General features: G+C 41.7%; 2 protein-coding genes across 4 annotated transcripts in view; both read left to right on the forward strand.

The window, feature by feature from the left end:
* Nucleotides 1–750: 750 nt before the first annotated feature.
* Nucleotides 751–4,732, forward strand: LOC106575293 (T-box brain protein 1-like). Its single transcript, XM_014151727.2, has 6 exons — nt 751–1,387; nt 1,643–1,797; nt 1,895–2,016; nt 2,290–2,442; nt 2,586–2,647; nt 3,236–4,732. The coding sequence occupies exons 1-6, from the start codon at nt 858–860 to the stop codon at nt 3,846–3,848; spliced, it is 1,635 nt and encodes a 544-aa protein (XP_014007202.2). The 5' UTR covers nt 751–857; the 3' UTR covers nt 3,849–4,732.
* Nucleotides 4,733–18,291: 13,559 nt separating this feature from the next.
* The window catches only part of LOC106575295 (sodium-driven chloride bicarbonate exchanger), a 38,138-nt gene continuing 32,682 nt past the window's right edge, over nt 18,292–23,747 (forward strand). For 2 of the 3 annotated variants that reach the window (XM_014151733.2, XM_014151732.2), the window contains exons 1-2: nt 18,292–18,718; nt 20,669–20,725. In XM_014151733.2, the coding sequence (XP_014007208.2) occupies nt 18,671–18,718; nt 20,669–20,725 (105 nt within the window). In that variant the 5' untranslated portion in view covers nt 18,292–18,670. Of the gene's footprint in view, nt 18,719–20,668; nt 20,726–22,068; nt 22,370–23,747 lie in introns of those variants that run through there. The other variant, XM_014151734.2, reaches the window with a different exon arrangement.

The following is a 23,747-nucleotide window of genomic DNA, read 5'->3' on the forward strand; positions in this document are numbered from 1 at the left end:
TGCTATTATTCTGACATTTCACATTAAAATAAAGTGGTGATCCTAACTGACCTAAGTCAGGGAATTTTTACTAGGATTAAATGTCAGGAATTGTGAAAAACGGAGTTTAAATGTATTTGGCTAAGGTGTATGTAAACTTCCGACTTCAACTGTATATAGTTAATAGGGTGCCATTTCCGACACACCCTATGAATCTTGCCTAGCTGCCAGCTGTCACTAGCTGTCATTTTTCAATTAGTTATGCCATAGTTGATGGCACTTCTGACACTCCTTGAAGCCTTGTTTTCCAATAACATTAAAATGGCCCTCCCCATTTGATGCGAGGTGATGCCCACTTTCAAGATTTAGTCATATTTCCTGATTTTAAAATAATAATAATTAAATATGAATGTTGTCATTAACTATAAACATGTTTAAGTATATAATCTACCTGCCACATGGTACTAGAGGTATAAAATCAGCAGTATTTTGTTCCAGTCCATCAAAACGAACATGATCAGAGAAATTTCTATAAGCGTTAGAAGTATAGCTGTTTATATAGGATATACTTAAACCTTATCCCTATACTGTAAAGTAAAGAGTAACAATTGTAGACGTTTCATTAGTTTCGTTCCAAGAATAGTTAGAGTTCATATTCCCTACATGTGATACGCGTAACCTTAACCAAATTGTTTTTTGTGTTGCGCGTAATTCTACTTGCGCAGCTCCAATATCTTCGCATCAACATCCAACGCCCAATAATATGGATAGCTACTACCACAGGTCTGAACTCGCTACCCAGTGCCACCCTATGCTCTCAAGTGAAGGGCTGAACTGAAAAGAGGAACCTAACACGTTCTAATAAAGAAACCACAGGGATGACAAATCCATCAGACGCAGACGACTTTATCGACTCGGAGGACTCATTTGGTGACGGCGACAAGGGAAGCAGTAGGCATTCTGCTCAAGAGACCGTCTGTGACAATCGTCATAACTTCCATGGATCTACAGAGGGACCGTATCCCTCGTCTCAGCCCAGCCCCAGCCAACCTCAGTCCGCGTCTGCTACCTCGTCTGGTACCATGTTCCCACACCGGACACTGCACGGAGCCACCTACCCGGCCCTCGCCATCACCAATTCGGGTCACTACATGGCACACCATCCTGTGGTCACGCAAGGCTCATATAATAGCCTCTTGACCACTACGTCACCTCAAGGCTTCCAAGCGCCCGGATATTTTTACGCCCAGCCATACGGGCATGGCCACCAAGGAGGTGCTTTCCACAAGACCTCAGCAATGCAAACCGGGATGGTTTTTGGTAAAGCGCAAGTTTATCTCTGCAATAGGGCTCTGTGGCTCACGTTTCACAGGCACCAAACAGAGATGATCATCACTAAACAGGGGCGGTGAGTAATGACCCGTTCGTTCACTTTCTCGCTTGCCTTGCATAATGTTAGCTAATGTCAACATAGTGGGCAAACTGCCGTACTTATTTGGACGAAGTAAGATTGACGTGTTTATTGAAAACGCTTGGGGTTTATTAACAAAATATGGCCACAGCAATAGTCCAAATTAGGATCAATTTCGTTGTCTTAAGTAAAGTTTTAGCGGGCTTTTGGAATTTGTAAAGGAAATACAACTATATTTTTTTATTCTTCCAGACGAATGTTTCCATTCCTGAGCTTTAATATATCTGGACTTGATCCGACGGCAAATTACAATATTTTTGTGGACGTCAGTCTCGCGGACCCTAATCACTGGCGGTTCCAAGGAGGACAGTGGGTACCCTGCGGCAAAGCTGAGTCAAATGGGACAGGCAAGTGATTTGACTTTTCTTGTCCCCCTTCTATTCTCTCCAAGTGAGGTTTTCTGACAATAAAAAGTGAGTAATGTCTTCAATAATTAATTTATAGGGAACAAGGCGTACATGCATCCAGACTCTCCGAACACCGGCGCGCACTGGATGCGTCAAGAAATTTCTTTTGGAAAACTGAAGTTGGCAAATAATAAAGGGGCATTGGAAACTGCAGGGCAGGTACGTTTAATATGGTACTAATTTCGTACAGTCTCAAATATATATACGGTAAAAGAGGTCTTGAAAATATGCTATATTCAAGTCTAGAGACGTTTCATTGAGAGATGTTCTATACAAAATGAGTTTTTATGCATTTATCAACCATATTGTATGAAATAAATCCGAATTTATTTGTCTTTAGTGTAAAAAAAAAAAATCTTCAAATTGTGCTTTGTCTCTAGAGATGATCACAGATGCCCCAATTAACACCCGTTTTTCATGTCCTCTGTTCAGATGGTTGTCGTTCAGTCCCTCCATAGGTACCAACCCCGTCTTAATGTGGTCGAGGTGCACGAGGATGGGGCCGAGAACGCCAGTCAACCCAGACAATCATTTACGTTCCCCGAGACGCAATTCGTTGCAGTCACAGCATACCAGAACACAGACGTAAGGAAATTCGTTCTTTCAAATACGGATTACTTTTTTAAATTGGGGGGTAGGCAAACATTTTCCTGTTGGGGTAAAAGTGGTTCACAAATATACAGTAGACTAGGCTAGGCCTTTTTAATGTTTTTATTTTCTTATTTCAGATAACACAGCTGAAAATAGACCACAATCCTTTCGCAAAAGGTTTTCGGGACAATTATGACAAGTAAGTAAAAATATATTAGCCTAGCCATTGTTTTGTTTTTTAATATCCTTACATATTTAAATATTATTCTATTGAAATTATTCGAATCAAAAATTGTGACTAAAATATGAACACATTTAATGTGGTTTGTTCCGAAATTAGACTAATTAGACATTACGCACGACTTTTCCCCATTTATTGGTGACGTTGCTGTCACTCCTAAAACAACCATATGTTTTTTTAATGATCTCTTCAATACCAGCTTTAAAGGTAAGGACGACATTATGATGTAAACGAGCTTGAAATGCATTACGGATTTGAATACGCGCATATTTTTCTTCCATTGGAAATTTATGAGTTTGTGTCAGAATTCCTGTGGACAGACAAGTTAAATTTTTTGGCCAATATTCTCTTCAAATATTTAGTGTTTTACATCTAATGTAAGAAACTATTGGAGATGAATTAGGCTTAATGGTGTAAGACGTCCGTTAATTTAAAAACATTATTGCATGACATTGTTACTTCACCCTTGTGGAAGAGTTTTATTTGAGGTCTTTCTCATTTGTATTATTTTCCAATTTCCTAATTGATTGTTTTGGATGTCTCTAGAATCTACACAGGCTACGATAGTGACCGGTTGACGCCATCACCGAGTGACTCGACCTACGCCCAGTTTGTGCCCGGTGCCAGATATGCACTTGCTAATTCTTTCCTTCAGCACCAATTCGTCAGCACTTATGCCAAGTCCTGTTTCCGCCCTAGAGCAGGAGCTACGTCTGGGCTAGACTATAACGTCCCCTTAACTAACAGCATGCTGTCACCGCAAACCAGCGAGGAGGACACGATGGCGGCATCCCGGAGATGGTTTGTGACACCGACCAACAACAGACTGGACTATGCCTCCCGCACAAATGACGCGACTGGAAACACGGCAACTTTGCTGTCATATGCAACAGCTGGAAAGGCACTACAGCTGTCCGCAACGGACAGTTCGGGTAGAGCCCTTACTTATTACGCAGGACCAACGGATTTTGCGCCTACCTCACCCCAGTATTGCGGTGCGTCTAGCCCGGCTCTGTCCTGCTGGACTAATGGACACGCTATTGGTACTGTGGACTTTGACGAGGTCCTCTCAATTTCAAAGGAGAGTTTGCCAACGGGTGTCGCTGAAGACGCAAAACCACAAGATATCTCGGAGTCTAGTTGGATAGAGACATCATAAACTGAATTGAAGAGATATCCCATCCTAGGTTATTGGCACCAGTCTAAATAGTCATCTGGACATCGTTCATTCGTTTTTTCATTAGACTGCATTTTTGGATTAGCCTACAGTGGGTTATGCATATGACTGAAGTATTAAAATGTTAACGACAAAATAATCTATTTAAGCTATAATAATATATCTATTTAACATTAGCTGTAGTCCTACTCTAGATGTTTTAATTGAATCCTGTTTTCTAATTTGACTGATTTGATTGATTTTGATTTGTTGAATACATTTCTGGAAAGTGTTCATGTCTTAGCCTGCGTTGAGTTTCCTTGGCATTATGATTTGTTCTGCTGGCTTTAGTAGGCTATATATGATCCACGATGTCTTTACTAGCGCAAAAAAACAAGGTTCTGAGTTATAACAACTGTAATAAAAGTAAGTAGCCCAATGCTTCAAAACACAATGGACATATTAATAAATCAACGCCCAACGCAAAAAAAAGGTGAAGACTGAATTTGTTGTAGTCTTTGAAAGGATGTATACTAATTAATTATCTAAAAATGAAGTAAAAATATAAATTCGATTAAAAGCAGATTGAGAAGTTGCAATTCCTTTTCTCTTTAAACGTGTTTATACCTGGTATGATGGTTTATCAGTGCTGAAGCTGCTATGCTTGCAGATGCGTGAACAATGGAGCGAACTGAAGATGAAATATATTCATAAGAGGACCGCAACGGACATAAGTAATCTGAACATGTTTTTAATCCTTGATAATATTTAATGTGTGTATTGTTGTACTCACATAGCTGATTCAACATCTGTATTTTACATTTGTCAAATAACTTTCATTTATTCGGCGACTATTGACGTTTTCTTTAAAAATAAAATATGTGTTAAAGTAACTGCCCAGTGATTCCAGATTTCTATGAAATATGACCTATAATTTACAATATGAGTCAAATATTTTTCCTACCAAAGATGATAATTAAATATGTTGAAAATAAGCTCGGTGTTTGATATGGGCGTACCCCAATAAACAATGATGCTGGGGGTGTATACGTGTCATTAAAAATATTAATCACAAGTCAACCGCTGATTGGCCAACACAGCCAATGAGCCAACATAACTTCACATTATATGTGGAAATAGTAAGCATTTTTGAGATGGGTTTTTGCTCAAATGTATGCGTTGGCGTCAAATACGAGTATAGGACGAGTCAACAACATTACTTGAGTATGAGCTAACAAACAATGAACTTTTAAGTGATATTTTCACTGGACAATTACTTTAACCTTCATTGATGTATTTACAGAAAAAGAATCACGGTTAAACCAGAACAAACATATTGCGCAATTTGCTCAGCTGTGTTTACATATTTACATATAACCTAAATTATTTGCAAAGAGCTTCCTATTGGTTGTTTATGATACTTTCCAAGTGGGGAAACTCGGACAAATTGGAAGTTTCCGAGTTCTCTTTCCAGTAGTCTTTCTATGAGAGATTAACATAAAGTAGTCGTGGCCCAATCTCAAACCAGGGACTGTTTACATAGCAGGTTTGGATAACTAATCTGACAGGTTAGGATAATTAACGTGGCAGGTTGGAATTAATGTAGCAGACTAGGAAAATGAGGTTAAGGTTAGGAAAATAGTTAGGTATAGGCTTAAAAACATTTTAAGGATCCGCCCCTTTATTTCGATCTTCGCCTAAAATGACATAGGCAAATCTAACTGCCTGTAGCTCAGACCCTGAACCAAGGATATGATTATTATTGATACCATTTGAAAGGAAACACTTTGAAGTTTGTGGAAATGTGAAAGGAATGTAGGAGAATATAACACATTAGATCTGGTAAAAGATAATACAAAGAAAAAAAAACTTTTTGTTTGTTTGTACCGTCATCTTTGAAAAGCAAGAGAAAAGGCATAATGAATTATTCTAGCCCAGGCGCAATTTAGACTTTGGCCATTAGATGACAGCACTGTACGTGGAAAGTTTTGAGTGATCCAGTGAAATCTTGCATATCAATTCAAAAGGTATCAAGACTACCCAAATGTGCCTAATTGGTTTATTCATACTGTAACGACCCTGGGTTTATAAGCGCGGAAATCGACTCTGCCGGACGAGCATGCTTTTGCGGCACAGTCGATAGCGCCGGACTTCGGGCATGAAGGTCGAGGGTTCGAAACCTGCTCCTTGCTGTTTCATTACATTGGTGTCAGAAGTTTTTTATTTACATTTACATTTAAGTAATTTAGCAGACGCTCTTATCCAGAGCGACTTACAAATTGGTGGATTCACCTTATGATATCCAGTGGAACAACCACTTTAAATAGTGCATCTAAATCTTTTAAGGGGGGGGGGGTAGAAGGATTACTTTATCCTATCCTAGGTATTCCTTAAAGAGGTGGGGTTTCAGGTGTCTCCGGAAGGTGGTGATTGACTCCGCTATCCTGGCGTCGTGAGGGAGCTTGTTCCACCATTGGGGTGCCAGAGCAGCGAACAGTTTTGACTGGGCTGAGCGGGAACTGTGCTTCCTCAGAGGTAGGGAGGCGAGCAGGCCAGAGGTGGATGAACGCAGTGCCCTTGTTTGGGTGTAGGGCCTGATCAGAGCCTGAAGGTACGGAGGTGCCGTTCCCCTCACAGCTCCGTAGGCAAGCACCATGGTCTTGTAGCGGATGCGAGCTTCAACAGGAAGCCAGTGGAGAGAGCGGAGGAGCGGGGTGACGTGAGAGAACTTGGGAAGGTTGAACACCAGACGGGCTGCGGCGTTCTGGATGAGTTGTAGGGGTTTAATGGCACAGGCAGGGAGCCCAGCCAACAGCGAGTAGCAGTAATCCAGACGGGAGATGACAAGTGCCTGGATTAGGACCTGCGCCGCTTCCTGTGTGAGGCAGGGTCGAACTCTGCGAATGTTGTAGAGCATGAACCTACAGGATCGGGTCACCGCCTTGATGTTAGTAGAGAACGACAGGGTGTTGTCCAGGGTCACGCCAAGGTTCTTAGCACTCTGGGAGGAGGACACAATGGAGTTGTCAACCGTGATGGCGAGATCATGGAACGGGCAGTCCTTCCCCGGGAGGAAGAGCAGCTCCGTCTTGCCGAGGTTCAGCTTGAGGTGGTGATCCGTCATCCACACTGATATGTCTGCCAGACATGCAGAGATGCGATTCGCCACCTGGTTATCAGAAGGGGGAAAGGAGAAGATTAATTGTGTGTCGTCTGCATAGCAATGATAGGAGAGACCATGCGAGGATATGACAGAGCCAAGTGACTTGGTGTATAGCGAGAATAGGAGAGGGCCTAGAACAGAGCCCTGGGGGACACCAGTGGTGAGAGCACGTGGTGCGGAGACAGATTCTCGCCACGCCACCTGGTAGGAGCGACCTGTCAGGTAGGACGCAATCCAAGCATGGGCCGCGCCGGAGATGCCCAACTCGGAGAGGGTGGAGAGGAGGATCTGATGGTTCACCGTATCAAAGGCAGCAGATAGGTCTAGGAGGATGAGAGCAGAGGAGAGAGAGTTAGCTTTAGCAGTGCGGAGAGCCTCCGTGACACAGAGAAGAGCAGTCTCAGTTGAATGACCAGTCTTGAAACCTGACTGATTTGGATCAAGAAGGTAATTCTGAGAGAGATAGCAGGAGAGCTGGCCAAGGACGGCACGTTCAAGAGTTTTGGAGAGAAAAGAAAGAAGGGATACTGGTCTGTAGTTGTTGACATCGGAGGGATCGAGTGTAGGTTTTTTCAGAAGGGGTGCAACTCTCGCTCTCTTGAAGACGGAAGGGACGTAGCCTGCGGTCAAGGATGAGTTGATGAGCGAGGTGAGGTAAGGGAGAAGGTCTCCGGAAATGGTCTGGAGAAGAGAGGAGGGGATAGGGTCAAGCAGGCAGGTTGTTGGGCGGCCGGCCGTCACAAGACACGAGATTTCATCTGGAGAGAGAGGGGAGAAAGAGGTCAAAGCACAGGGTAGGGCAGTGTGAGCAGGACCAGCGGTGTCGTTTGACTTAGCAAACGAGGATCGGATGTCGTCGACCTTCTTTTCAAAATGGTTGACGAAGTCATCTGCAGAGAGGGAGGAGGGGGGAGGGGTAGGAGGATTCAGGAGGGAGGAGAAGGTGGCAAAGAGCTTCCTAGGGTTAGAGGCAGATGCTTGGAATTTAGAGTGGTAGAAAGTGGCTTTAGCAGCAGAGACAGAAGAGGAAAATGTAGAGAGGAGGGAGTGAAAGGATGCCAGGTCCGCAGGGAGGCGTGTTTTCCTCCATTTCCGCTCGGCTGCCCGGAGCCCTGTTCTGTGAGCTCGCAATGAGTCGTCGGGGACATTGAGAATCAAAGGATGCAGAAAGGGAGGAGAGGAGGGTTGAGGAGGCAGAATCAGGGGATAGGTTGGAGAAGGTTTGAGCAGAGGGAAGAGATGATAGGATGGAAGAGGAGAGAGTAGCGGGAGAGAGCGAGCGAAGGTTGGGACGGCGCAATACCATCCGAGTAGGGGCAGAGTGAGAAGTGTTGGATGAGAGCGAGAGGGAAAAGGATACAAGGTAGTGGTCGGAGACTTGGAGGGGAGTTGCAATGAGATTAGTGGACGAACAGCATCTAGTAAAGATGAGGTCAAGCGTATTGCCTGCCTTGTGAGTAGGGGGGGGGGAGGTGAGAGCGTGAGGTCAAAAGAGGAGAGGAGTGGAAAGAAGGAGGCAGAGAGGAATGAGTCAAAGGTAGACGTGAGGAGGTTAAAGTCACCCAGAACTGTGAGAGGTGAGCCATCCTCAGGAAAGGAACTTATCAAGACGTCAAGCTCATTGATGAACTCTCCAAGGGAACCTGGAGGGCGATAAATGATAAGGATGTTAAGCTTGAAAGGGCTGGTAACTGTGACAGCATGGAATTCAAATGAGGAGATAGACAGATGGGTCAGGGGAGAAAGAGAGAATGTCCACTTGGGAGAGATGAGGATTCCAGTGCCACCACCCCGCTGGCCAGATGCTCTCGGGGTATGCGAGAACACGTGGGCAGACGAGGAGAGAGCAGTAGGAGTAGCAGTGTTATCTGTGGTAATCCATGTCTCCGTCAGTGCCAAGAAGTCGAGGGGCTGGAGGGTAGCATAGGCTGAGATGAACTCTGCCTTGTTGGCCGTATACCGGCAGTTCAAGAGGCTGCCGGAGACCTGGAACTCCACGTGGGTCGTGCGGGCTGGGACCACCAGGTTAGAGTGGCAGCGGCCACGCGGTGTGAAGCGTTTGTGTGGCCTGTGCAGAGGGGAGAGAACAGGGATAGACAGACACATAGTTGACAGGCTACAGAAGAGGCTACGCTAATGCAAAGGAGATTGGAATGACAAGTGGACTACACGTCTCGAATGTTCAGAAAGTTAAGCTTACATTGCAAAAATCTTATTGACTAAAATGACGAAGATGATACAGTACAGCTGGCTGGTGAAGTAGGCTAGCTAGCAGTGGCTGCATTGTTGACTTTGTTTGAACGTGTAGCTGGCTAGGTAACCTCGATAGTACTGAAACTACACCTTATCATGATACAAAAGCAACTATGTAGCTAGCTAATATAGCACTAATCAAGACGTTCCTTTGTAATGTATTTAGTTTCTACAATGCTGCTCGTCGGTAATAGTTGGCTAGGTTTGGAAAAATGGCGTCGCGGGGGACGAAAATAGCTGGCTAGCTAACCTCGATAATTACTCTAAACTACACAATTATCAAACTATGACAAAGACAACTATGTAGCTAGCTAACACTGCACTAGTCAAATCGTTCCGTTGTAATGTATTAGTTTCTACAGTGCTGCTAGTCAGTAAAGGTTGGCTAGCTAGCAGTGGGTTTAATGATGACTAGGTGTGTTGACTAAGTCTGGAGTCTGGACAACGGCGGCGCGGCTGGCTAGCTAACCTCGATAATTACTCTAAACTACACAATTATCTTAGATACAAAGACAGCAAAGACAACTATGTAGCTAGCTAGCACTACACTAATCAAGTCGTTCCATTGTAATGTAATAGTTTCTACAGTGCTGCTAGTCGGTAGAAGTTGGCTAGCTAGCAGTGTTGACTAAGTTAGGAGGATGAAAACAGCTGGCTGGCTAGCTAACCTCGATAATTACTCTAAACTACACAATTATCTTTGATACAAAGACGGCTATGTAGCTAGCCGTTTTATGTAATGAAACGGCAAGGAGCAGGTTTCGAACCCTCGACCTTCAAGCCCGAAGTCAGGCGCGCTATCGACTGTGCCGCAAAAGCATGCTCGTCCGGCAGAGTCGATTTCCGCGCTTATAAACCCAGGGTCGATACAATACATTTTCAAGTTCATAATTGTGCACTCTCCTCAAACAATAGCATGGTATTATTTCACTCTAATAGCTACTGTAAATTGGACAGTGCAGTTAGATTAACAAGAATTTAAGCTTTCTGTCCATATCAGATATGCCTATGTCCTGGGATTTTTTTTGTTTCTTACAACATCATGCTAATCACATTAGCCTACGTTTCTCAACCATCCCGCGGACGGGACACCGATCCTGAAGAAGTTTTATGCCTGCAGAGAAGGACAAAGTTGGTGATACCATCGACATTGTGCATCGCCTCGGCAAGAAGCAACAGCAAAACGATTCAAGACCAAGGGGTATCATCATCATCCTCTTCACTGCCAGATTCTACAGGGATGCTGTCTGGATAGCTGCTAGGAAGAACGCCTTCCTTCAGAGCCATGGTCTGCGTTTCGCCGAGCCTCTCAGCCCGGAGGACATAGAAAGAAGGAACAAGTTGTGGCCAACGACCAAGAAAGCACGAAATGAGGGAAATGCTGCTTACTTCGTCAGAGGATGAGGCTTCATTAACGGTTCAGAAATCCATATTCCTCCCTAAAATCTCACCAGAAGAAACAGAAACAGATTTAACTAACAAGCATCAGGTGACTATTTTTCGGAATACTCAGGTACTTCAATTTATTAGTTTGTTCTTGTATGACCAGAAGGCCTATTTTGTTTACAAACTTACGAAGAAGACTGAAAGCTGTATTATTATTTTTTTATGTATACAGTAACTAAGATAGTGTTTTAAAGGGCATACATGCTCTGACTTTACACGGTTATTGTTAAATTTAGTTATTAATACTTATTTCCAAGTGAATTTTTTTTTTTAAATGATCAGCTTTCATATGCACTTAAAATAGTTGGTACCCTTTTATTTAAATGATTATTTTGCATTTTATTTCTCAGAATAGTTCCTGATTACACTAAAGAGAGTTTAGTCTCTCTTACTACAAGAACCCTTGGTTTGGTCTTGAACATAATTTTCAGTTGAGTTGAATTTCAAAAGCCGGATAACATTTAGCTCAAAGTTTATGTAATAAGCTATTTTCACTTTAAGTTGACTTAAATGGTGCAGATCTCGGTTCCTTATCGCTTACGTTCACTGCTCCTACGTTTTTGACTCATCCAACTACAGTTTATACTTTTATATAATCTTTATTGTTTTGTCTTTGTCTATAGTTTCTCTTAATGCTAGGGGGTTACAAAACATTGTGAAGCGCAAGGCCTTATTTTTATTTGCTAAACAATTTCGAACAAATATTTGTTTAATTTCGGCTGATGCCAACTTCTGGAGGTCACGGTGGGGCAACGATATTTGGCTTTCCCATGGATCTGAACGCTCTGCTGGTGTCACTACAATGAAAAATACCTTTGGTGGTAATATTCTACACTCGGAATGTGACCCCTTTGGTCACTTTATTTGTCTTGTGATCAGTTACAATGACATTACGCTCATTACTGTAAACTTCTACGGGTACAACACCAAACATGAGAATGATGAGTTGCTTGAATCTATAGAGAAACATACTTCATTGGTTATCTAAATTTCCTAATTCGTTATTATTGACAGGAGGGGACTTTAACAGTACTATAGATAATTCAACTGATAGATGGCCCCCAGGAAGGCCAACCAATCAGAATTTGAGTTTAATACTTTTTATGGAAACGTTTGATCTTACTGATATATGGAGAGAGAGGTTTCCAGCCCGACAGATCATTCACTTGGAGTAACAAAACAGATTCCAGACAATCCAGAATAGATTTTTGGCTTATATCCAAATGTGTTGATAGTGAGTGTGTTACTACAAATATTTGTACTACTCCCTTCACAGACCATAGGGCCATTTACATTGATAGCAAAATATATACCCCTGATACTAACCTTGGTAGAGCAAACTACTGGAAAGTAATTAGCTCATTATTAAATAATAATATAGTTAAGTTTGAGGTTAAAGATCTGCTTTCACACTTTTGGGAAAGGGCTTGTGAAGAAAAATCTTATTGCAAGAACTGGGAGCTCTTTAAATTTGAGGTGTCCAAATACCTTATAAAATATGGTAGTAATCTTGCTAAGACCAGAACAGCTGAGGAGGAAAAGGTGATCATTAAGATAACTTCCCTTTCTCAGAGATCCCCAGACGGCCTCTCAGGGGGAGGAGAAGATGGAACTAATTGAGTTACAAAATAAACTGGATAATATATTTACATTAAAAGCAGAAGGAACCTTTACTAGATCTAGGAGAAAATGGATTGAGGAGGGAGAACAGACTTCATCCTATTTCTTTTGACTTGAGAAATTTCACTCTAAAAATAACACTATCCATAAGTTAAACATTGATGGTGTTATTACAGATGACCAAAAATGAATCGCTAAATACTGTAGCAATTTTTACAGAAAATTGTATAGCTCTATGTACTGTCAGGAATCCACAGATATGTTTTTTGACTCACAGAATAATGTTCACTATCAGTGATATAGAATCTAAACAGTGTGATGAACCCATCAAAGTTGAAGAGATTATAGAGTCTATCAAACATCTAAAGAACAATAAATCACCAGGTGTTGATGGAATTACATCAGAATTTTACAAATTATTTTCTGAACAAGTAGCTGCCTTCCTATTTGAAGTCTTTTTAGAGAGTATTAAAAACAATGTTCTCCCTCCTACAATGAGTCGGGGGTTAATAACACTGATACCTAAGCCTAAAAAAGAAGTGCTGCTCATCGATAACTGCCGTCCAATTGTCTTCTTAATAATGACTATAAGATATTAGCCTTACTACTTGCAAAAAGAATTAAAGAAGTCCTGGATGCAGTCATTGATGAAACACAGTCTGGCTTTATGAGGAACAGACATATTTCTAACAATGTCAGACTAGTATTAGACATACTTGACTACTCAGACCTAATAACCGAGGATTGCTTCATATTATTTTAGATTTTTATAAACCATTTGACACAGTAGAGCATCAGTTCCTCTTCCACTCCCTTGAGAGACTTGGCTTTGGGGATTTTTCTGTAAGACTCTCTATACAAATGGTAACAGTTCTATCAAATTGAAATATGGCACCTCACCTAGATTTGAGTTAAAGAGAGGAATAAGGCAAGGTTGTCCTATCTCTCCGTACCTGTTTTTATTAATCACCCAACTTCTTACAAATTCTTTAAATAAAAGTCCTGTACAAGGTATATCCATAGCTGGTAAAGAAATTATTATAAGCCAGCTGGCTAACGATACTACACTTTTTCTGAAAGATGCTAACCAAATTCCCATATCGATCAATGTGATACAATCCGTTTCCAAAGCGTCTGGTCTATATCTTAACATTAATAAATGGGAACTCATGGCTGTCAAAGATTGTGTGACACCTTCATATTATGGTATTCCAGTAAAAGAAGAACTTACATATTTAGGCGTAACCATTACAAAGGATCAGAAGTCTAGAGGCTTACTAGATTTTAACCCTCTTATTAAAAAAAACCAGAAGAAGCTAAATCAATGGCTACAGAGGGACTTATCTTTAAAAGGAAGAGAGTCCTAATAACCAAGGCTGAAGGTAACTCTAGACTAACATATGGCGCTCTATCTTTATATCTTGACAGTAAAATAAGCAAGGAGATAGACCAGATGCTTTCAACTTTCTGTGGAGAAAACGTACCCATTACATTAGGAAAACTGTTGTAATGAACACTTGGTGGGCAGAATTTTCTGGACTTTACTACCTTAAATAATACTTTTAAGATCAATTGGATAAAACAATTCCTAAGAAGACCCACTTCTATGTGGACTTTTATTCCTCATCATGTCTTCTCTACTTTTGGTGGCCTTAACTTCATGTTGGTTTGCAATTATAATATTGACAAAGTTCCAGTGAAACTTTCTGCTTTTCATTGGAAGGTTTTCTTGTCATGGTCCTTAATTTATAAGCATAATTTTTCTCCACCCAGATATTATATATGGAATAATCGGGATATGTTGTATAAAAATACTTATTTGTTCTTAGAATATTGGTTCCGAAATAATATCCTATTGGTGAGCCAACTGGTAAATGCAGAGGGTCTTTTACTCAGTTATAAGGAATTCTTATCACTTTACAAGGGCCCTGTAACTCCTCAAGATTTTGCAATTGTTTTAGATGCCATTCCCTCAGGTGTTGCTTTATTATTCAGGAACGTGTCAAGACCTGACCCTCAGAGCCTACCTTCTATTGACCCTGTTGACTCATGAGTAGGAAAGATTTGTTTCTCTTTTGGTCCATTCAACAACAGAGCGATATATGAACCGTGTTTCAGCAGGATGTTATATCTATACCTTATGTCGTGCCTTATGGGAATGGATTTATTGATAATATCTGTTGGAAAAAAAGTTTGGATGTTGCCACACACATACCTACTTGTTAACAAAATTAAGGAAGTTTCCTTTAAAATTATTCATACATTTTATCCTGCCAACCACTATATGAAGAAGTTTAAGGAAAACATCAACCCAAATTGTCCCTTTTGTAATGACCACCCAGAAACAGTGTTGCATCTTTTTGGCATTGTATTCATGTAAGAAAACTGTGGTAAGACATCAGTAGATTTATAAGTGAACACATTTATGAAGATCTTACACTATTGTGGAGAGATGTACTGCTTGGATTCTTTACCTGCGATAGAAATAAGCTGAAACATTTTTATGTAATTAATTTCATTATTCTTTTGGCCAAATTTTATATTCACAAGTGTAAATTTACAAACAAAAACCCCACATTTTATGACCTTACAAAAATAAATTGAACTGTATTTTAAGACAATTAAATACTCTACTAACCAAAAATCTGTTACAAATATAAGTGTATGTATGTCCCTTAAGGTTCTTGTGTAATGTGATATTGTACCCACTAGCCCAATTGTCCATTGTATATTTTCCATATATACTTGTGTTCCCACATTTACTTCCTGTATTGATTTGTTGTTAATAAAAAAAATAAAAAAACTGCACCAAACACATTAGCTAGATGTAAAATTGACCGACTAAAACCTGCAAAAACGTCCAAATTAATTACAGATTTAAAAAATAATATTCTCACTTTTTTGAGGAAGTATTGACTTTGTTCCTATGGTGACCCATGGGGGACAAACATCATTAACTGCCACATCGAACCACACCTCCAAGACTGAAAAAGTTTTTTTTAATGAGCAACAGAAACGCATTCGGAATCTGAGGGGTGAGTATCCAAAAATGTAATGGTATGCTGTCAAACAAGGCTCCAAAAAAGCTAAAGGGGCTCTATAAAGATTTGCTATGTATTCTCCTAAGGCCCATTGCTTCTAGAGCAGTCCTTTCCCAAGACCAGCCGTCTGACTGACTTCCTAAAGGAAGTCCACTGGAGAGACCCATTGGAAACATCAATCTACCATCCACTGCTCAGCATGTGGTGAAGATGTCAGGTGAGAATCAAAATTTGACTGGTTTAAGCTACACTTATACTGTTTAATTGCCTATACAAAGAACAAACCTTTTTTGGTAATCATCTTTAATTGCATATCCTAACTTTGGGTTTCTTACCAGGTCATGGCTTCAGTTGTTTAGACATCTTCAAATTAGGGCTGGGCGGTATACAGTATTTTAAGATATACCGGTATTGATTCAGGGACCGGTTTGGGTTTTTACTTTACCTTCTATACCTGTATTTGAATGTTTGGTTTGTTAAATGTGATACGCCATGTGTAATGTCCATTTTTATAGTTTACTTCGCAACTTGAGTCATCTCTCTCCACTCTTTCTCTCTGTGCCACTTTCCACACAGCCCTAGCCACGCCCCCTGTCACTCAAGGAGCGCATTTGATGTTCCTCAACCACGATGATGTTCCTCAACCACGATGATGTTCCTCAACCACGAGACACTTGCGTTCAGTCTGCATGGTGAATGCAGCACATGCAACAATGTTGATGACAACAATGCTGTTTTCACTTTGCTTCTTAATATAAATCCACTAGCATTCTATAATGACACTATTAGTTTGTTTTTCTTACATCAGCAAACAGCTAGTTTGTCTTTTCTTAGCAAGTTGCCCTAAATCTTGTGAGATGCTAATTGTTAGCCGCTAATGCTAATAGCTAGCTAGCTAATAAATGTACTGAGTAAGAGCAAACGTAGCCTGCTAATACAGCCTGATAATATAAATCAGTATGCTGTTTGTGCAACAGTATCTTCTAAATCAAAGAGGAATATGCAAAGCAAGAATATGTTAGCTACATGAAGTAGCTAAGAGAACATGCAATGTAGCCAAAATGTATAGGGTCCCCTAGGAAACACTTATCAACACTTTAATTCCTACCCTGTCACAATAATTCCTCTCTGGCATTTTAATTCATTGTCATCTCAAACAACACTGTATTCAAAGTGCCCACTATTATAGTCTAACTATAGAATTAGAATAGTCATTCTATTTCCATGATTCCAACAGTTTTGCTCTAATTTGCAAGTCAAATCTCAATTGCAACATTTGGTTAAAAATAAATCCTAAATTATTTTCCCATATCATGCAGCCATCCTGCTGCAGTGTGGAAATTACTTTGAAGAACTGAAATGGCTCAAGGTGGAAACAGGAGTCACTCCGATTAAGTTGGGGTTTACCCACAAAATTGCCCATAACTCTGTCTCCAAATATCTAGGGTTGGACTAATATGCACTTTAAGCACTTTGACATGCAAATACAGGCCCAGCCTTATTCCGACATTTTAAGACCTTTGCACTATCCTGCTGACTTTTTTGTAAATATTCTGTAAATATCCGTAGCTTTTTCCCGTTGATATGTTTCACATTTGAATATGTGATCTTGTCATGTGAACTATGACTGCTGCGAAATGGAATTGCCTCTTGAAGACATTAAAGTAGTCTGAATCTGTAATTATTCCAGCCATATAAATGACACATCAGTACTTCACCAGAAGGAACTTTGATCCCTGCAGATTTAAGCACTCCACGAGGAAAAACGAATGTGTGTATTCTGCTGCAGTTCAGTGGAACAGTTTACCAAGCTGCCTAAAAACTCATCAGAGAACAGCTTTAAGGTGTCACAAACAAACCAAAAATGTTTGAGAAACACCATGGCGGTTTGATTAGGGGTATTCTCCCACGAGGTGACTCAGAAACGGTCTCCTCTGTGCTGTAGATGTCGTTGTTGTAAATGGATTGCTGTAAATTGCTTTTGTTGCTTTTAATTGCATTGAGTGCATGTGAAGTGTTGGTCTTTCCCACCTGTCATCTTGCTGAAAAATGAGGAACACATTGGAAATAAGCCGTCGGGTTTTATTGTGTTTTTATCCTCAGTTATTTTTGATGTATGTAATGTTGCCTCCTGCTGGAGCAGCCTACTGCTTTTGATTATCCAATACATTCTATCAATCAATCGATCAACAACTTTATCTTGAGTTGTACCATAGAAATATAATTGACTTGAAACGGGTATTCATTTAAATATAATATCTGGATGTGATTGGAGATATGTTTGTTTTATCGATTGACAGTTGGTTTATATTTGTAATATATTCCTGCTTGATTAATGTTGATCATTCAATTTTGAAGAACATGAGCGGGCTACTGAAAATTACGCCAATTTATTAATCAAATTGCTCAGTTTGATTTGACGCATCATCCAATTGAACACTAGGTGGCACCAATGTAACGTTTTTCAATGGATTTCAGTCAACGACTTCACAAATGGGTGAATGAATCAATGTGCTGTATATCCCATCGCACTGCGCACACATGTGGGCCATGATAGAAATGGTTCATGGTTATCTGCATGTATTTTACAATATTGTGAAGTACGCCATTTGATTACGGTCCCAATTTTCCCTCATCGATTGCAATAGAGCAAATGAATTACTGTATAGGCTAATTTTATGGGCCAGGCATCAATCCAAGGATCCTTCCGTAACCACATAATACGGACATAACCAAAATAGGCAACATTAAAATATGATAGCCTACGTGTTTTTTTTGTGTGGTTAATTTGGATTACAATAGGACCATGGTAGCGTATAATAGCCTACCTAATTCAATATTGTCCCAAATTAATATAAATATCTGTCAACATAGCTACTAGAGCCTACCTCTGTTTTATCCTGAGCTTCTCCGGTGTTGTGCGCTCACATCCTGTTCTATTGAGTGCAACATGTCCTGAAACAATATTCTGTGGATCATTTTTAAGAATAGGTCGACATGTGTGCAATCTTTGGGCAACGCTGTAGACGAGATCTATATCGTGCTGCGCTTCATTGCCTCACGTGTGCTCCACCTCGTCATGGAGCGCAAACTGCACTCTCCAAGCTTGAGCGCGTGAATGGGAAATCGCTACCCCATGCCTAAATTATGTAGAACTGGACGAGGAGGATGCTTACCTTAATTTGAGAAAATCGGCCCAGTTTATATAAGGGTTCATTCACCCTGATATTGCCCGGCAACACTAGATAGAAGAATACAGTAGGAGCGTATCAAGTCTACAGAGAAAACGAGGCAAGGAAAATATGGACATAACGGACCAAGGAGCACAAATGGAGCCGCTACTACCCTTGGTAAGGATGTCCCATAGGCAACCTACAATAGGCAACCATTGTGTTCTCACTGAAAATGGATTTCATATCGTTGATGTCTTGATGTGGAGATTAAACACACCACCGTAGATCAGCCTGTGTGTGCAATACATTTTAAATACATCATAGATAGTCCATGTATGTTATTACATCGGTTATTTTATAGCATTAGAAAATGACAAAACTATAGTAGGCCTAATATAGGTAAGTAGGTTATAACCTAGTTTTATAGACCGGTTTGCCAAGACAACTGTTTTATCGAAAATATCGAGACAGATGATTTCTTCATTCTGGACCATCCTGGATCTTTTTTTGTGCTGGATCAATAGACCTACAGTAATATTGTCATCAAAGTGGGCTGATAGAACTTCACAATGTTGATGTTTTTATTGCATAGTCTACTACATCAAGTACCTATAGAATACTGTAATTAACCGGATTTAGAAAGAAATTGTCGTATTTATTTACCAATTACTAATGCCTCATTTTCTTTAGATCACTAATTTCTCCTCTAATGCCATAGCTGACACATTTTGTTATTGATAAAGGATGATGTAGGCCCAAGTCTTGTTGAGTATGCAATTGATGTGTCTGTGGTATGCACCTACTGACAGTGGAGGCTGGTGAGGGGAGGACTGCATACTAATGGCTGGAACGGAGCAAATGGAATGGCGTCAAACCGTGTGTTGGATGTATTTGATACCATTCCACTTATTCCTCTCCAGCCATTACCACGAGCCCGTCCTCCCCAATTAAAGTTCCACCAACCTCCTGTGCCTACTGTTGTTCCAGTTGAATTGGTCCCCTGCTGGATTACTTTACGGTGGAGCTGATTAGAATGTCTGTCATCTTGTGAACGTTCATCCGGACTCAGACACATCCCAACATCACCACTGATCACCAAATAAATCATAGAGGCACTATGGTGAAGTCCTACTCAGTCTGTCTGCCAATCAGTGATTATGATGTGAAGGAAATAAGGAAAAGAAGCCATTTAAGAGCTTTGGGACAGAGCCAGGTCCTATAATTGTGGACAGCTGTAAAGTTACGGTAGTTTACTACTAGACAGTAGATATCGGCTCATCTGATATCTGATTGGACCCATTAGGATCTATAGGTGTATTATTAAGGAAAGCCACAGACAGACACCACTCATCAATGAGAACCAGAGTTTTTTTCTCTCTCTCTCTCTCTCTCTCTCTCTCTCTCACCCTATAGGACATACTCTTTCTATGGTCAATCCACGGTCATAGACAAGATGGATGAACCATAATCTATACATGTTGAATAGAGACCACACTCAGTGGTGTCCAAAGACTGTGTCTGTTGCAGCGGTCAGGTCCTGTTTAGCATTCCGGTGATGGCATGTTGAGAAATGGCCGCCGTGCCGGATTCTCGCCTCAAAGCCAGGGAGAGGAGAAATATGGCTTTTGTTCAAACGCTGTTGAAAATATTGTTTCCCTTTATGCATAGGTCATTATAAAAAGAGAAACAAACATGACATTGAAAAATGACATTGACAAAACAGGTCGTCTGTGCGAGCCTACTTAACCAGTGCTGTGGATTGACCACAGGTTGAATATAACATGGGATGCTTTTGGTCACTGACTCACAATGCAGAGTGCAGTGCTGTGTCATCATAACTCTTGGCTGCCTAGCTGCAGTGTGTGTCCTGAATCCCAATGCGTTGCCATAGTTGCTAAAGGTTGTGTGTGGGTATGTGAGGTCATAGTAGGAGTGAGTGTTCTGTGGAAATCCTCAGTGTATGACAAACAAAAATGGCATGCAACTTGTATTAGAAACCAGGGGACCGGCAGTGATTGCATAGCACTCAATGACTTCCAGTGTGAAGATGCGTAGCTAAGCAAGACTGGATTATGCATGTAAACAATGTCCAGTGGATTGATGTTATACTGACCTTGTTATTTACAGGAACCAGGCCCCCAGAGCCCTCAGAGCCCTCAGGTACCTCAAGGAGACACGAATGTGGTGAGTACTTCTGCTTTCATACCAAGCCAAGCATGCAGGATAAGTCCTACTACTTTTACTCAGTGATACATGAGTCCTTTTGATTTCAACTACAGATAAAGCCACTTCATGCAGCGAATGTGTAGGTATCCATTTCAAATGGTCTTGGTTATGAATATCACTGAAAATCCATCTGGCAAGCTTTCGAAGACCCGAGTCAGACTCGAGATAAGAGCTCCCAACCAAGACTTTCACAGAAATCATTCATTGATGTCAATGGGAGACTTCAGCAAAAACTTGAGTCGAGCGCACAGATTCCGCATCAGAAATATCTATGCTGTCATATATTGGGGTGTTGGGAGTTAGGGCTGGAGACAGGAGATGGAGAGTGTGTGATGTACTAAAGATGGGTCTGAATGTTGAGTCCTAAACCTGGGCACAGTGGTCTTCTGGCTGGAGTGGATCCAGTGTGGACAGACGGGGGAGGTCGGTAGAGCAGAGTGGGTATAGCAGGCAGAGCTAGGCCTGTTCTCTTGGACATAATGTTCTTGGATCAGTGGGACATCTCTGTCTGACTGGGTGATCCGACTGTGCAGAGCCAGCCCCGCTGTAGCGAGCTAAGTGCCTAGACCGACTGTGTGCCTTTTGGATGTTTAATTATAGCAGAGAGAGAGGGGGAGGAAGAGAGAGAGGGGGAGGGGGAGAGAAGACACAGCTAAGAGAGATGCTAGTGCCTTCATAATTTCTGATAGTTTCCCCAAAAATCATCCATTTATCATCCATGCCTAAATTGTTATTGATCCAGTACTACTACCACTCAGCACATGTGTCATTAGGTAGTGTAGCAGAAGAATCGTTTGAAACGCCGGATCCGTTTCCAGTACATCATGTTTCTGCCACAGTGTTCCGCTGACGATGCAGCACAGACAGAGTACAGTAGTGTCATAGGCAGGACACACACACACACACACACACACACACACACACACACACACACACACACACACACACACACACACACACACACACACACACACACACACACACACACACACACACACACACACACACACACACACACACACAGAGGATGACTGCAGAGTAGAACCGCCTCATAGCATGTCCCTGTGGAGTTGTGATGGATCAGATGTGGCAGGTGCAGCGGTGAGGAGTCCTAGGGCTTTTCTCTTCAAACCCCACAGAAGAAGTGTCTGTGTGTGTGTGTGTGTGTTTTGCTTACCGTGACTTAGCTACAAGCTTCTCTTAGATAAGAGGGCCATAACACCACACAGCCCATCATCGGTGATGTCAGCAGCTCGCTAATCTCACAGGGGATTGGTGGACGGATGCTTGTCAGAAAACATCGGAGCCCGTCTGGATCAGAGCTGGGCAGTCTGAGCGCTTGTTTGTGTTGCGAAGCTGCTGTCAGGAGGAGGCTGGTTGGCATGGGGAAGAGGAACCGGTGAGAAGAGCCTGGCTCGACCTTACTCCCAATACCTCCAGCCGACAAACACAGATTCTGTCCGGGGCTTGAATTCTGAGCTCCCATCTTGCGGTCTCTCGACCACTGTAAATCCAAGGGGAAATCTCAGGCATCCTTGCCCACACTGACGCGCCATGTTATCGGGGAGCTTGGACCCCAACTCCAATGGATTTAACTGCCAGGTACGCCTCTGGGTTTAGCCTGTGCCACCTGAGGGAGGTTGGCACATAGGGGGTGACGTAAAGAATGGGATGGAAATGCTGGTGATGTTCAGGTGGCCTAAACTATTGGTTGTTGCATCACAACATTGTTTGTGTTCATGTATGAATATATCCTGATTGGAGTTTTAGCTCATATTTGGATTTATGAAAATATACCACTGCAGACTTATCAGACACACATTCACGTCATAATTTCTCAACAGTGACATTGGACAGAAACACTATACAACATTATTGATGGATAGCGAACAGGCCATTTGACGCTTTCCTGAACACTTTGGCGGATTAACATTGAAGTCACTACAGGGCAGAGTGAATGGCCTCCAGTTCAGTATTATAGTGTTGGTTAATGCGATGCTTGATCACTGCTGTTGTTCTGCAGTAGAGGCTAGCAGTGCTGCTGATCTCCCTGCATAGGAAAAGGTTCTGAGGAGCTACTGACAGATGGGACTCGAGCACTCTCATTTTGCGAGTGGGGGGGAGATCAAGCTAGAGATTATGCCCACTGTCATGAACTCGATTGATCTTTGAGAGAAGCCAGAGGAAACCAAATGACCTGAACTGTTTGTCTCTGTCTTTGTCTTTGTCCGTTTACGGCTACTTCTGAAGAACTGCTGTTTGTTGATGTCTTTTAGGCTTTGGATTAAACTGTGTTGATGTCACAAAGTGAATAGGAAGCCTGTGATAAAGAGGTATGGCTTCGAGAAGCTCTGCTGGGATGCTGATGCTGAGCATACTGCCATTGCCACGGTAACCACGGCCATCTGTAGGGATCAGATGTGTGACGACGTCTGCCCTTATCCAATCCCATGGCTCTGGTGTAAGGGGCTCCGCCCATGCTAATCCACTAGCTGTAGCTATATAGAATCCCCCCGGCTTGAAATACATGTGCAGTACTTTCATCCACATTAGACTGATCTACAGTCAGTAATCCTCTATCCCGTAGATGAGGCTTTGTGAAAAGTCACATGCTATATGATTCTGATCCGTATAGGTGTTGTTGGTCCAAATAATAAGTAGAGATGTTCTTTTATGTATACCTCATGGCCTAGATATCCAATGAAGGTAAACGTTGATCATCTCTGCAGGTTCCGTGCGTCACAGAACTCCCTGAGAGACATATGAGGAATGTGGAAATTGGGTCACAAGGCTGTGTGTCCTGGAAGGCTGTATTCTAACCGAAACGGCTTCCTGGAAACAACTCGTGTGAAAGCTCCGGGTTGAAGTTTCCCCTAGGTACAGATTTAGGATCAGCGTCCCCTCCCCCAATCCTAACCTTAACCATTAGTTGGGGGAAAAGCATAGCTGACCTCAGGTCAGCGTCGAGGGGCAACTTCAC

This window comes from Salmo salar, chromosome ssa17 (assembly GCF_905237065.1).
Source record: "Salmo salar chromosome ssa17, Ssal_v3.1, whole genome shotgun sequence".
NCBI classification, from domain to species: Eukaryota; Metazoa; Chordata; class Actinopteri; order Salmoniformes; family Salmonidae; genus Salmo; species Salmo salar.